General features: G+C 43.7%; 1 protein-coding gene across 1 annotated transcript in view; it reads left to right on the top strand.

Moving 5' to 3' along the window:
• The window catches only part of rpa1 (replication protein A1), a 41,212-nt gene that overhangs the window by 15,862 nt on the left and 10,957 nt on the right, over positions 1-14,393 (top strand). The window contains exon 13 of the mRNA XM_036524219.1: positions 10,354-10,486. Coding sequence (XP_036380112.1) covers positions 10,354-10,486 — 133 coding nt within the window. The remainder of the gene's footprint in view (positions 1-10,353; positions 10,487-14,393) is intronic.

Genomic DNA, 14,393 nt, shown 5'->3' on the forward strand with positions numbered 1-14,393 from the left:
TAAAACGAGCAACAGCGTCAGACCAGGCTGACAACGCTCCCAGGCCAGTGAGTGTGAGCATAACACTATTCGAGCCCTACCGCGAGTTAACTTGTGCAGTCTGACAAAAGATACATGAATGTATGGAAGTGTGTACTGTACACACGCCATTCACACGCTGTACATATGAGCATTCACCACACAAACACACACACCTCTCATACTGTTTCTGCAGGAAGAATTATTGGCTTTTAGCAAACCTAGTCTAGGTGCCAGACAGCTCCAGTTGACCAGCTTTTGAGCTGGCCCAGAATTTGACAGCTAAAGCCATTATTTACCAGTGCTTAACTGGAAAAGCTGATAAGGGAATTTTTGTCTGATATGCTTTTTGGGGGGTGGCTGTTCCATTAAGTTCTAAGTTCAGCTGCTCTAAAAATAAGGGAAAGTGCTGAGTGTCTTGGTCCTTAATCTTAACAAAACACTTCAGACTCCCAGCAGTCCTTTTTTGTTTCGGTGGAACTAATATCTTTGCATTCTGTAAGCTCAAGGAGGTGAGGCACGCTCTGGATCACATTATCAAGATTATTTCCATTAAGGGAGAGGAGAGGGGCTCTTCAGTGAAGCGCTATGTAAATGTGGAGCATTGTTTATCTTGTTCGAGGGTTTGTAATCTGTCTCATTGATAAATGGCAAAGTTGCACTGAGAAAGAGATGTGGGGATGGGGCGGTGGGCCTGTCAGTTCAAATACTATTTTTGTTTGGATGACTGTAATTAATGAAGACCATGAATATGGAACCACGGCCGAGAGAATAATATCAAGATGTTTGTGTAATTGATGGTGCGCAATTTAGTGCGCAGCGTAGTAGCAAAGAAGGTGGACAGAATGAAAGGAGATGAAAGGGTGAGGGGGGATACGGAGGCAGTGAGAACGGGGGGAGAGATTCGGAACGAGGCTGAGATCCTGAGAACGGGGGAAGATATGGGGAAAAGACGAGGGTGGAAAGGGAGGAGACCGAAGAGGAGGTGGAGGAAGAAGATGAGGAGGAGAACGGGCAGAGACGCGGGAGAGATGGAGGCTCCGAAGGGGAACGCGAGGTGGGAGAGATGGGGAAAGACAACATGGCGGTAGGAAAGACGTAGAAAAGGAGAATTGCCATGCTGGACGAGGGTGGAAAGGGAGGAGATGGAGGAGGAGAACGGGCAGAGACGCGGGAGAGATGGAGGCTCTGAAGGGGAACGCGAGGTGGGAGAGATGGGGAAAGACGACATGGCGGTAGGAAAGACGTAGAAAAGGAGAATCGCCATGCTGGACGAGGGTGGAAAGGGAGGAGATGGAGGAGGAGAATGGGCAGAGACGCGGGAGAGATGGAGGCTCCGAAGGGGAGAGAGAGATGGGGAAAGATGCCATTGCGGTATGGAAGGCCTAGAAAAGGAGAATGGCAACAGTAGAAATGTGAAAGGTTACTCCGGCAGCGCTGCCCTGGACGGAGTAGGTCCCCAGCCAGCCGTCTACAGTGTCTGTGTAAATCATCCACGTACAAGGCAGAGGAGACGCACTTGCATATGTAGGAGGCAGACAGCTTTGTGACTGAACAAGGCTCCTCTCGTTCTTCGAAGCCACTGTTGTCAGGTCCTCCGCTGGAAAAGAAAAGCAGTGATGACTCATGCATTAATCTATTCTTTTCCCTCTCCAGTTTCGGCATACATATTGTTCGGAGTGTTTATTCGAGATGGTCGTAAAATAATCCATCTGCTCTTGCTGTGTTTGCGAGCCATTTCATTCTTTTTTTTTTTTCTCTCCCCCCCCCCCCCCCTTTGCTGGAATGGTGGTAAATCCTGCGAGATTCCAGAGATTGTTGGAGATACCAAAATATGTACTCATTTAATTTGGAGCCGGGTTTCACTCCTTGTTCAAATAGCTAGTTATATAGATATTCTGGGTTTTTACTTCTGGCCTCGTGGAAAAAAATCAGCAAGAAAGAGATTTATATGCCATGGTTTCACAGGAGGACCTGTTTCTTTTCTGAAATCATCCTCTTAGCCTCCTTCTTCATCCATTGATCTATCCCTCCATCTCGCAGCACATCAAGGTTCTTCTGTTAACGAATGTCTCCAAGATGAAAGCAAACGGCTTTTTCTAGAGAAAACATTGATTACACTGAAAGCAATTCATTTTTCTTAAAAAAAAAAATCTCTCAGTGTAATTGTTCATTCCTCAGGGGGGAACCAAGGTTAAAGGAGTTAAAGAAAAGAGATAACAAATAACAGCATTCGTTTATTTAGTAATTTTTTTTTTGACATGCTTATGAGCTCGGATTCCGCTGTGGAAGAGATGAGGAGGGATTGTGGGTAATTATTCTGAGCAGATCTGGAGACCCGCTTTGCATGATGGGAGCGGAGACGTGGCAGGTGTCAGGGGGGTGTAAATACAGCAACCTGACGTATTTTCTCTAAGACTGTTCGGAGGATGTTTTTGCACCTCTTATCGACCCCGGGTCAAGCGAGCGCACCGCAAGCCCGTTGGGCTTCGGGGATTGTAACCCCTAAATAGCTAGCAATTACCTAGATTAATCAGTGATCACTGCGTTGTGTCACCTTGTCCAGTTCACTTTGGGTCTCGGTGACTTTAGATGAGTTTCTCGGATTCCTGGATTCGCATTTGCATGAACAGACAGTGTCTGACAAGGACATGGAGTATGTCACGGTATAAAGTCATATACTGTACGAAGGTTTATGTTAGAAATTTCCTCTCCATAAACCACAAGGTATGGAAATGATGATGAATATATTATAATAACCCGTTGAAGCCACGGAATACGGGATGGATGCATATGTAATACACGCAGTTATTATTATTTATTACTTACGTGGCAGACACCCTTATTCAGAGTGACTTATAAGCATAACATGACATGATGTATGAAATGATGTCTGAATGTAATATAATGAATGTAAATCTACATCGAATGTGTGGAGCTCCCAGTCACTGCATGTGGAAAAATGGGTCTTTAATTGTCAGGGACCTGGAAAACTCGCACAGCTCTATTTAAATCCACAAAACAGTGTGCTGTATTCGCTCTCCCTCATTTTGCTTTTGTTAGTTAACCCAAGGACCATAAAAAAATGTTCATAATTAGAACGGTGCCTGTGTGTGTGTGTGTGTGTGTGTGTGTGTGTGTGCGTGGAGCAGGCTGTTCCCTTAATGGAACAGGATTCGGTTGGAGGTGTGGGTGCAGCACATTTCATGGACCCACGCGTACTTGGACACACGTAGGATTTGACAGTTGGTTTAGAAGCGTAGCAAGATGCATCTCCGGGGCTCAGATGGTTTTCGCTTCCTCCACCAGTCATAGCTCTGTTTGTGGATACTGCTTGGAGGAAACTGCTCGGCTTCTGCTGGTCGTCTGCCTTTTTTTTTTTTTTTGGGCCGAGCTCTTATATAGGTGCAAATTGCAGGAAAATCAAGAGCTCTCCTTTTCTGACGCTTCAATCACAGAATTACAGACAAATAATATGGTCTTTTGTTAAGATAAGTAAAGCTGTTTCGGTACAGGGCTCGTGGAGTTAATGGTGGGCTCTTACAGGTCTTCCGCCAGCATCCATTAGTGATCACAAGGCTTTAAAATCCGATCAGACTGGATACCCCGTCTGAGCTGCCAGCTGTGAACGGTGGCATTAGGATGTTTCCCAGTTTGTTTCTCATTCAGAGAGAGAGAGAGAGAGAGAGAGAGACGGACCGTCAGGGGGTGTGGATGAACAAGACGTGCAGCAGCAGTACAAAAAATCCCGGAGTTCTCATCCTGATTATCATTCTGTTTCTCCCCGCGTAGTCTCAGCCAGACTTTTAAAGGATTGCGAGGGAAGTATGGGACTCAATGAATTTTGCATGAGTGCCTTTTTTTTGTTGTTGATAACATTTTCTTAACAATGTTGCTGTTGATGAAAGAATTCAATGCAGGCAAACATCCTTGGCTACCTTTTGTGGTATTGTCATTTTATTGGATTTGCGTGGGCATTTATTTTGGTCCGTCCTTGCTGCAAACCACCGGGATTTCCATGTGTGAATATCCCCCCGGGGGGTTGTTGACTGAAACACACGAGGAAGATCAATTGTGCCACTCACTTTCTCTGTGTGCTCAACTGAAAAGCCTTTTTCATGATGCCTTTAATCTCAGTCTAATTAGTCGCTGGTCAATAAAGCGTTTAATTCCGAAACATGAAAAATAACCGCTGGATCTTTGCTACACTGATCAAAGTTAAATTTCTTTATTCTCTTATTTTTTAATATTTATTTATTTTTATTTTTTTATTTTTTTTTACATTTGCTTGATTCTTTATGCTGAAAGAGTTGGCAGTTCACCACAGGATAAATAAGGCTTTTTGAAAAATTATAATTATAAATTGCAACGGATGAAAAGAAACTGATCTTTTTTTCTTCTTCTTCTTCTTATAAGGAGCGTCTGACATGGTTCCCGTGGTACCGCACTGATTTCTGGGTATGTTCTGGCCCAGCCATGTTACATAATTGAAATACTTAATAAATTTTACAGTATTAATGAAATCCATCATGTGCTAGCTCAGGAAGGTTTTATGGCCGCTCTGAATCAAGCAAAGCCCTTGTTTTTAAGGTCGTGTCACCTAGGAGAGAAGGTGTAATGTAACTGATCATTTAGTTTTCAGCATTCACCAATTATTCATCCTGTCGTTACCCGGTTTAAAGATGGATAAACTGTTCCTCTTTGAGACCCAGCTTTTTAAGCCCCCCCCCCCCCCCCCCCCCCCCCAGTGCGGGCTAGCGGTTGTCCATTAGATGGCATCGTGTGATTGAGGTAGCTGTGCCGGTCTGGACAGCGGATAGTCACACACTATCAGTCACAGTGCTCCTTGTCATTTTTTTTTCCCCGCTCTGCCACACTTCTCCTATTCCCTCGCCTCTGTCCTCGTGCCCTCGCTTCCTCGTTCACGTGGTGGTCAGGAATCAGCGCTTGCGTTCTGAACTTGCCCCCCCCCCCCAACCGTCCCCTTTCAGCCCCCACTCGGTGTATCGCCCATCGGTGGCCTGCATGGATTATCCACGTGTTTATCTGCCTTATTTTCAAACCAGCAACCCGGTGGACCAACGTTCTAGCCCTTTGTTCTTGGTCTGCAAGATCTGGTGTTGTTTGAATTAGGGAGGCCTTGACCTGGGTGTCACGCAAGTGCTGACCCGGTGCAGCAGAGGTCATCGCTGTGGGTGGAACTTCTCATCCTTATGTAGCTGCTTTTGTCATTGATGCTGTTGTTCCATGTGCCGTGTGCCATAGCCTGGCGCATTAACTAGTGCAAGTGAACCGCCTTGCGTTAAGCTAACGGGCAGTCATATCATTCTGTTAAAACTCCTCAGTCCCGCGCAGGAATCCCCTCACAGTCTGGCTCTGTGAGTGTCTGCTCCACCCACGGCCCATTCAAGCGGTCCCGTCTCCCCGCAGACTGAAATGGCGAGGAAAGTTTTTAGCTTGCGCTGCTAGGCTACCTGCTCCCCGTATCCGTCCTCGCACGCCCGGTCCTATCGCTGTCTCTGCTCGCAGCCGCATTGTTCTCTTGACACGCGACAGCCTGTGTGTCGTGCAGTCTCACTCTCCTCTTCTCTGTCCTGTCGTCTCTTGCACTTGTCACTCGTTGTTCTGGAACACATTGCCCTGAGGGTTCCGGCTGCCATGCCTGCGACGCAGCCTTAGCGTGTCTCCATTTTCTCTTCTTGCCGTTTTTTTTTTTTCCCCCCCCTCTTCAGCCACCTGACCTAATATCTTTTTTTTTCTTTTTCCCAGTTTGTGCTGATCACTTACTTGTATGTGCTGCGTATGCATGCTTGTGTGTATTAACAATAAGTGTATGTTTAATACGCTCACACACAATTTTTGATAGAAATGGGAGAAACCCGTGGTTTTCTATGCGTAGGTATTATGCTGGGGCTGTAGGAGTTTGTGTATTTGCGAATGCTACTCGACAAATCAAGAACTTAGCTATGTCTTAGCTAGATTGATTTTTTTTTTTTTTTTTTTTGGTTATAAAACTAGAAACTACTTCATATTTTTGTTTTCTTCATGTTTTTACGAGCTGAAAATCACATCATTGAAACTAACAGGGATTGATGTTGCTAGCTAGCTAGATGTAGTGGTTGACTAGCCAGCTTGCTAGATACTGTCATAAGTAAAAGTAGTGTGCACCACTTTGAAGTAGTGAACAAGTTGGCTCCATTCGTCCTGGCTTTTGTAAGCAAATAGGTGAAATTGATTAGCCAAAAAAAACTGAAAATAGAAAAGTAATCTTCAGATCGGTAGATCCTTCATGTCCAGGGTCAAACATCAGCAAGGTTATTAGTGACAGTAGTGAAATAATGGCATACAAACAAAAGAGATTGTGGATTCAAGATTTGGTTTTAGATTAGACGGTGAAGAAATTTTAAAGGGGAACTTTTTCTCTTTAAATTTCAAACAGATATTTTCATGCAGGGTTAGTGTGTTGACTGTATTGCAGGGTTTTTTTTTTTTTTGCTAGGGCTAGCAATACAGTGCTGGGCAGTGAGCAGGAGGTTTCCACAACAGCCAAGATCGCTGTTTTGGCATGTAAGCAAAAAAACTTTGAATATCTCATGGAAAGCCAGGACTGCATCAAAACGAAAAACCCTTATTGCCGCAGCTGCCGTGTGGATTGCATCAAATAGTCAACCAATTAATGTTGTTGAGGTCAGTGGGTTAGAAACAGTCTTACAGATTGCACTTGACTCAAAGGAATACAGGCTCCCCAGCAAGATCTACTGTAACAACACTGATCAAGCGGCTGTTTCATGGGCAGAAAATAAAGTTGGATCGAGAACTGACGCAAGTGCAGTACCTCAGGCTGACGGGGGAATTTTTGGACCTTGATTGGCAATGACAGCTACCTGGGTGTCACAGGGCATTGGATTGACAATGAATGGATTTTTCGCGGTGCAACTCTGCAAGTGACAAATGTCACAAAGAGCTATACTGCTGACCAAAGTGCAACAGAATTTCAATCCCCTTGCTGCAGATTGGAACGCCAGTGACAAAATTGAGGCTGTATGCACACAGACGACGCTAGAAATGTCACTCTGGGCATGAGCAGAACTGAATTTGAAAAATGTTGAGGCTAACTACTGAGAAGACCGGGAGAAGGTGTCAGTTTCTGGTGCTCTGCTGTCAAATAGTTTGGTGCTTCAAACACCGCTCTGTAAGCAAGGGGATCCTACATGATAAAGCAGATGAACTTTGACTTGGTCATGAATGTCTAGAACAAGATACTGGAGCAGTGCACACAATGGTCAGCAATTTGCTCGAATTAAAATGTGCTGTACAGGACATTTCAGAAACAAAACTGATGGTGATTGTTTTATATTCAATTAAGCATTTACACCATCCTCAGATGTTAGAGAGTTGCCCAGGGGGACAGAACGTTGCAGCCAGTGTGGTTATTCTTGCCTTGTCTTGGCTGCATGCGCAGCTGACTGCCACGGAGAATGAACCTGCTTTCACTGACAGATTTAAAATTATGCCTGTCAAAGACCAATGAGTAACTGACAGTGCATCGACCCACAAGCTTTCTGCTTCTCTTTGACCTTCGATTCAAGAAACTGCAACGCATTTCCACGCAGAGCCATGAAGGTGTGTCAGAGGAAATGCTGAACTTGGAATGTGAACTTGACTTGAACTGTTTTTTTTTTTTTTTTTCCTCAGTAAACGCCAGTTTTTCAGAAATGGCAAATCTGATGTCTCCAATGTTGCTCCTCTGAGTTAAAAGGGAAAACAAACCCCCTAGTTGCTTCTGAATTGGCAGTGTACTGATAGCTGGCTGAACTGGATGGTGACTTTGCTAATCCACTCGAATGGTGGAAGGTCCATCATTTGCGAGTCTTGAAGCTGTTGAGAGTTGCCAGGCGATTGCTTTGCATCCCTGCCACCACTGTGCCTTCCAAAAAGGGTCTAGCATGACAAGACTCGTTGTTACTGAATTGTGGTCCAAGCTCAACCCCAAAAATGTCAGTGTGCAACTCTGCCCACAAAACTGGTGTAAGAAGGACTTGAGTTTTGCAGAATTTCTTCATAAGGACATTAATACATTATGGTTAGATTTAATTATTCTCTTACTTTAGCCCAACTTTAAATAGAAGGTAGCTTTAAATAGCAGCTAGTTTTGTGCTGCTGGTGTTTTATTTGTAGCAAAGGCTGCTAGCTACAATGTTTAGGTATAATGCTGTTGTTTAATCCTACTTAATCTGAAATGATGTTGTCCAGGGTCTTGCAGCTGGTAAAAAAAACATGTCAGAAAGTCAGAAAATGCATCATTTATAAAGAGAAGACTTAGGTTTGGTTGATGGGCAAAAGTAAATAGAAGGAGAGTGAGAGACATCTGAGGAACAAGTCAGTGACAAGTCAGTGAGTGTTGTAACATGGTAGATATGTGTGTGTAGTTTTCATGCCTCCCATTGGAATGAAGTAGCAGGCTGTTAAGAACGTGAGAATGGGTTGTAACACACGTCAGTGTTAAAAAAAAAAAAGATTAACCTGCTGATTCAACAAGGGAAATCAGGAATGGTGTAATAGGAAAAATGACAGAATTGGTGGTTTATGAAATCGAGGTTTCTTTAAGAATAAAAACACTTGGAATAGAAATAATTGTCATGTCTTTAATAAAAAAAATAAAGTTTGTTTTCATCGTAACCTTTCATTGTGTGTGTGTGTGTGTGTGTGTGTGTGTGTGTGTGCGTGCACGCACAAGCGTGTGTGATGTAAAACAGGCTGCAGATGGTGTGGATATAAGAGGCTACAGGTGCCCGCTGGAGGAGAATTAAACACATTTTGCTGGGAGAGGTAAAATTGGCAGTGGCCATGCTGCCTGGGCCTCTCCGCTCCCATCGGTGTGGACATTTTCAATTAGTCATGCCTCCCAGAACAAGCCTTGTTCCTTGTATGTACTGCCCCACCTCCCTGACAACATGGCCGCTTTCAAGCAAATGAATCAACAAGCTCTATTGATCTTCCCCATGCTGTTCAGACATGAGCAGCCGTTACGTTATGCCTTTAGGCTTGGCTTTTTCAGAAAAACCCCTGTCTCCCGCTCGGCCCCTGAGCTTTCTGCGAAAATGGGTTTCTGAATTTTTTTTTTTTTTTATACTGACGCAACCCTGACCCCGTCAGGCTCAAATCACTGTTGTACATTCAATTTCCCAGATAGGATTAGGCTTTCGCTTTTGTAGGTGGCTTGATTTTGTCTGGTCATAATTCATGCTTTGTTATGTGTGCTCCGGTTCCTGTGGACATTTTGTTTGGCGATAATTAAAAATGGTGCAGATGAGACTGAACTTAATCATTCCCTGTCAAGTTTTGGGGTGGGGGGGCATGAAAGCACATCTGCTTTGCCATTTGTTTTGTCATTTGATTAACAGCAGCAACTTTCTGAATTCATGCTCAGATGTATTATTTGACCTCTCAGTTGCACCAGTGTTGTACAGAAATGGTCAGAAATAGTCTTCATCTGTAACAATCTTGTATAATGTATATAATCTATAATGGTTTTAATTTATGATTTTCCCTCAACCACCTACCGAACACTTAATCACAGCAAATGCGACGTTAACATTAGTATCATTAGTACTATTCATTTTTAAAACTGCAAAATATTTGCATTCTTCCTCTTGCATTTGTCAGTTTTATAATGCAGTACATTCTATGACCTCCTTAAAGTCATTATTAAAATTCATTCAGCTTTGCAGGTTATCCTCAATTTTTTTCATTCAGATAGAGATGTCATCATATTTCCCATCTGAACTCCTGTATATGAGCCATTTACTGGTAGAATTGCATTATTTTACTCTGTTTATACTTAACTTCACCCAGCCAAATTTGTAGTTATTGTAACTTGGATTTGGAGATAAAAAATCCACCCGAACCAATCCCATATGTGTGTGTTTGTCTGTGTGTCTAACTGCCAGACCACTGCAGTGATACTCAGTGTAGAAAGCATGCTTTCGATACACTGCGGTGAGAACATGCATTCTGTTTGCGTGTGATTCTGTTGGGATGGCTTCATTTGTTCAGGGGGAAATATGTGGAGTGGAAATTCCACTATGTCTCACTTAACGAGAGGCGAATTAAATTGCATTGCCTGCATCTCCAACATCACAGTTTCAATGCCGTGTATCTCCACTCCCTCTGGACTTGGTTATTACTGACAGCCCGGCATTAGCGCATTTACCCAAGAGCTCCGTGCAGCTGCCTGTCCTGTGTCTATGTGGTCTCCGCCGGTGTGTCTGACCGTAATAGATTGATATTATGCGTCCTCACTCGGCACATAATCACTCGTGTCTCTGACTGCAGGTATGATAAGGAGGGCCATGCTCTGGACGGGCAGTCGGTGACAGAGATGAAGGCTGGGGGAGGGGGTGGAGGCAACACCAACTGGAAAACCCTGACGGACATCAAGAATGAGCACCTGGGGCACGGAGAGAAGGTACCGCACACAGCTCTGACTCTGTCTCTCTCTCACACACACACACACACACACACACAGAGGTAACCCCACCAAACCCTCACGTATCGACACAATACAGCATCCTTCTCCTTGCCTTTTAAGGACCCTTGCGACCTAACAACGGCAAACGCCTCAACTGCTTGAATACTGAATTTTAGTCAATTAGGTGTCTGCAGCTCCCATGAGCTCGCATTTATAGAAGCAGATCACATACAGCTGTGAGATAGACCCTCCTGCCCCCCCCCATCAGAACTGCACACACACGCCATCAGACATGCTCAAAGCCATGTGTTCAAGGGCAAAAAAAAAGCAGTGTGAGGAAAATGTGCTCCCAAGTCAGAAAAGAGTAAAAAGATACTTGCACCATCTGGATCAAATGTACCTGATATGCACATTGCTTTCATACAATGTCACCTTGTCCTTGAACCCCCCCCCCCCCCCCCCCCCCCCTCGCTGTGCTGTTACACTGTAGGACAGTTGTTGCGGTGGAGGTTCTTAGCTCACATGCTCACATGCCTGGGAATTCCGGGGGTCTTGTTTCTCCTTCGAACCCAGTGTTCAGACCTGACCGAATCGTTCAGACTCATTAATCATTAACCAAACGTTGTTTCCTTCAGTGTTTCACTCCTTGCATATATACTCCTCATACAGACGTACACGTGGATCAGCTATCAGGTGTCTGATTCACTGTGCAGATTAGGAGGGGTGATTTATTAAGCTTGGTAATGAAGTGATTGTGATAAGACCCATATTAAAAAAACCTCAGTGCTTTGGAATGAGGCTCTGGCCTTATTTAGTTTCAGGTGAGTCCGTTCAGAAACATTCGCATGAGAGTTGATAGACTATAGAAAGTCACGGGAGTGTACTTTTTAATTGAGTATGCACATCCGCGGTATGCTATTATATTTTTAATCTTCTAATTGTTGCATTAATTTATTCTTTCTGCCCCATTTTTTGGTGTTGTACAAAAAAGAATAGATAATAATCTTTGGCTGTTCTTAATTTGAATTATGTGAAAGATGGCAAGGATAGGCCTGAGGCTGTCAACTGAGCTGTGAGGAGAGCATTCTGGGGTAGCGGGGAAGGCGGCGGTAATTATTCGGTAGGAAGAGGGGAACAAAAGGAAGGAGAGTGGGGGTGAGCGGAGAGACAGGAAGGGGGGTGGGGGGTAGCATGTAACACAAGACTTCTCCATACCTCAGGTGAAGGAAAAATAGACCGGCGGGGAAAGGCGAAGCTGAAAATAAAAACCGAGGCTTCACGGTGGGCTCCTTGTCACGTCCCATAAATCTTAATTACCAGAGCTGCCTGAAAAATGTTGGAGAGACGTTGCGACATGAAAAGAATTTGCGATACACCAGAATAAAGGGGACAGGAGCATACCTCACGAACACGCGTGACGTTGTCACCGCAGAACCTGCTCTCATGAAACTCCAGCGCTTAATATGCGACTGAAATTTACTTTGCGTTGCTGACACAGGGAGAACACAACCCAAACCGTGGATATCATGATGCACTTTTCTATAAGTTTTTGTAAGTCTGTGTGAGGGTTCGGGAAAAAAAAAAGAATAATATATGTCTATAATATTGTCTAAAATATGGAAGCATTAACATTATTTGTAGGAAAGCATTAACCACAGTTGTATATAATGTACCAATACCATGTTTTTCTTAAGGCGTAGAGCCTTGTAATTGTCAATGGGGAGCCGAGGTCACTAAAAGGATAAAGACCTTCTGTCCTGTACAAGTAAAGGCATTTGGGTGCAGTATGTCTTCGAAGTGAAATGGCAAAACATTGGTAACCAGTATTCATACATTGATAATTGGGAGCTCATCATTAAACCTTTTCAGTATGCTGAGGAGTTGTGCTACAGTTTAATGTTTAAACTAAACAATGAAATGATTCTTTTTTCCCCTCTGCCTTTCCCTGGCTGCTTTGTGGAAACCAGAAACCAGCTGCATGCAATTTAGTAGTTGATGGCAAAAATGCAAACATTGTGGCTCTCCAGAATATTTAATTTTCCAAGTGCGGAGTGATTATTTCACAGTTCCACACCCACACGTTGCGAAGCACATAATTTTGAGTCAAAATTAATATACACAAAAGCTGTTTTTCAGGAAATTTTACTAAAGAGCGTAATTCTACCAAAGAGCACATTTTAAAGATAAGACCGTTTCTTCAAGTGCTGGCATACTTGCAGTTACTACATTTTTACACAACCTCAGTTACAAATGTACTGTCTGCTGTATCAGATGGTGTCTTAGCTAACCGAAGTAATAATGCACAGTTGGCTAATAATGGCTATAATAAGGGCTGTCAGTCAGTCAGTAATATTAGCTGTTCATTTATTTACTTACTTACTTTCATGTTAGGAGATTTTGCTAGTAGAAGATTGGACTCTTCAGTGGCCATTTTTTGATGGCCTCTCCCACTGAAATGCGATAATTTGTTTTGGTGGATTTATTGGATGCTGTCAGTGTTAATGCCGACTGACAATCTGGAAATTCGTTCATTAAATACTGTAGAAGGAAGAAAGAAGTGTAAACCTGCATGATGTTCATTCTCGGTCTTGATTTCTCAGTGGATGGACGGGGTCTCATTCATGCAGTTTTAAAGGAAATCAGTGTGGTTAGGCTGGGGGAGTGGGTCTTGATAGCAAACTCTTTCAAGATGGGTGTACAGGGTTGGGTTGTTGGGCCATTGGAAACAAAGGTTCTACTCATTCTGGTTTTGCCATTTTGGCAGGTTATTTTTAGGGGTATTTTTAGATTTTAGATGGCTGCACTGGGAATTCCCCTCTTTAGAACCATCATTATTGGAAGTCAGTTTCTATATTTATGTTAATCTTAAGATTTGTGGAATTCAGTCAACCTGTCATTACGAAATAGGAAATGGTTCCCTAAACGCGTGTGGTTCTCTCTCTAAGGCAGTTCTAAGGCAGGTAGAGAGGGGAGGTGTTATACGTCTGTAACAGGTATGGTCTGAGTGGAAATCAAGCCCTAAACCTGGCAACCATACGGCACTGTTTGCTACAATCAGATGATTGTGTTAAACGTCCAGCTCCATCATATGGAGGAGAGGTCACAAATCTGTTATTTTCACTCTTGGGGCTACACCCTCCTACACTGAACGCCTGCTGTGTAACCCTTGCCAGGCTGATAAGCGTCAGCCTCAAGCTTTAATATAACCGGCGTTTTGAAGAGCTGGGTTTCCAGTCCGCAAACTTTGCAATCACAGGCAATCCCCTAACGAGAGACCCCATTGACATAAAGGAGAAACGACGCCAGATGGGACGGTGAATCAGTGTGCGGACTCCATGGGCTGCTATCAGAATGCAGTAAGCTGGCACGTCCACACAGTAAGCGTGGGCTTGTGGTGACAGCATGGTGATATAGGCAGGGTCCCCTGTCCCCAAGATGGTGAGAACGTTTCATATTCAAACAGTCCTCCAACTGCTCTTCCTCTGAAAAACTGTCCCCTGTCTTTGAAGCCTGTGTGGGTTCTTTTAGTGTCCAAACCTAAGGGTATAGGGTATCCCTGTCTCAGAATTGTGTGAATCAGATTTTTTTATGTTATTTGCATTCTAAAGATGTTTCTTATTCATTTAATGGGACATGGACCATCCATTGTTCTCTGTTTAAGATTGAGCGGTCAGTGGAGGGGGGGGGGGGGTTAAATAAAAAATTCAATAACTGTGGAAATTGTGCGTTTTTTTTTTTTTTTCCTAGGTTATTTCCTTAGAAAACTGGAGGTTAAGACTTTGCCGGAGGCCCCTGCCTCTGTTGTGGATTAAAGAGAAAAGAGAAGCTTTTCCATGCGGAATACTCAATGAACCAAGGGGACAAATCGCCCCTCTGTCTCTTTCCCCATTTACCATAAGCTGAG

The sequence above is a fragment of the Megalops cyprinoides genome, chromosome 3, assembly GCF_013368585.1.
Source record: "Megalops cyprinoides isolate fMegCyp1 chromosome 3, fMegCyp1.pri, whole genome shotgun sequence".
Taxonomy (NCBI): domain Eukaryota; kingdom Metazoa; phylum Chordata; class Actinopteri; order Elopiformes; family Megalopidae; genus Megalops; species Megalops cyprinoides.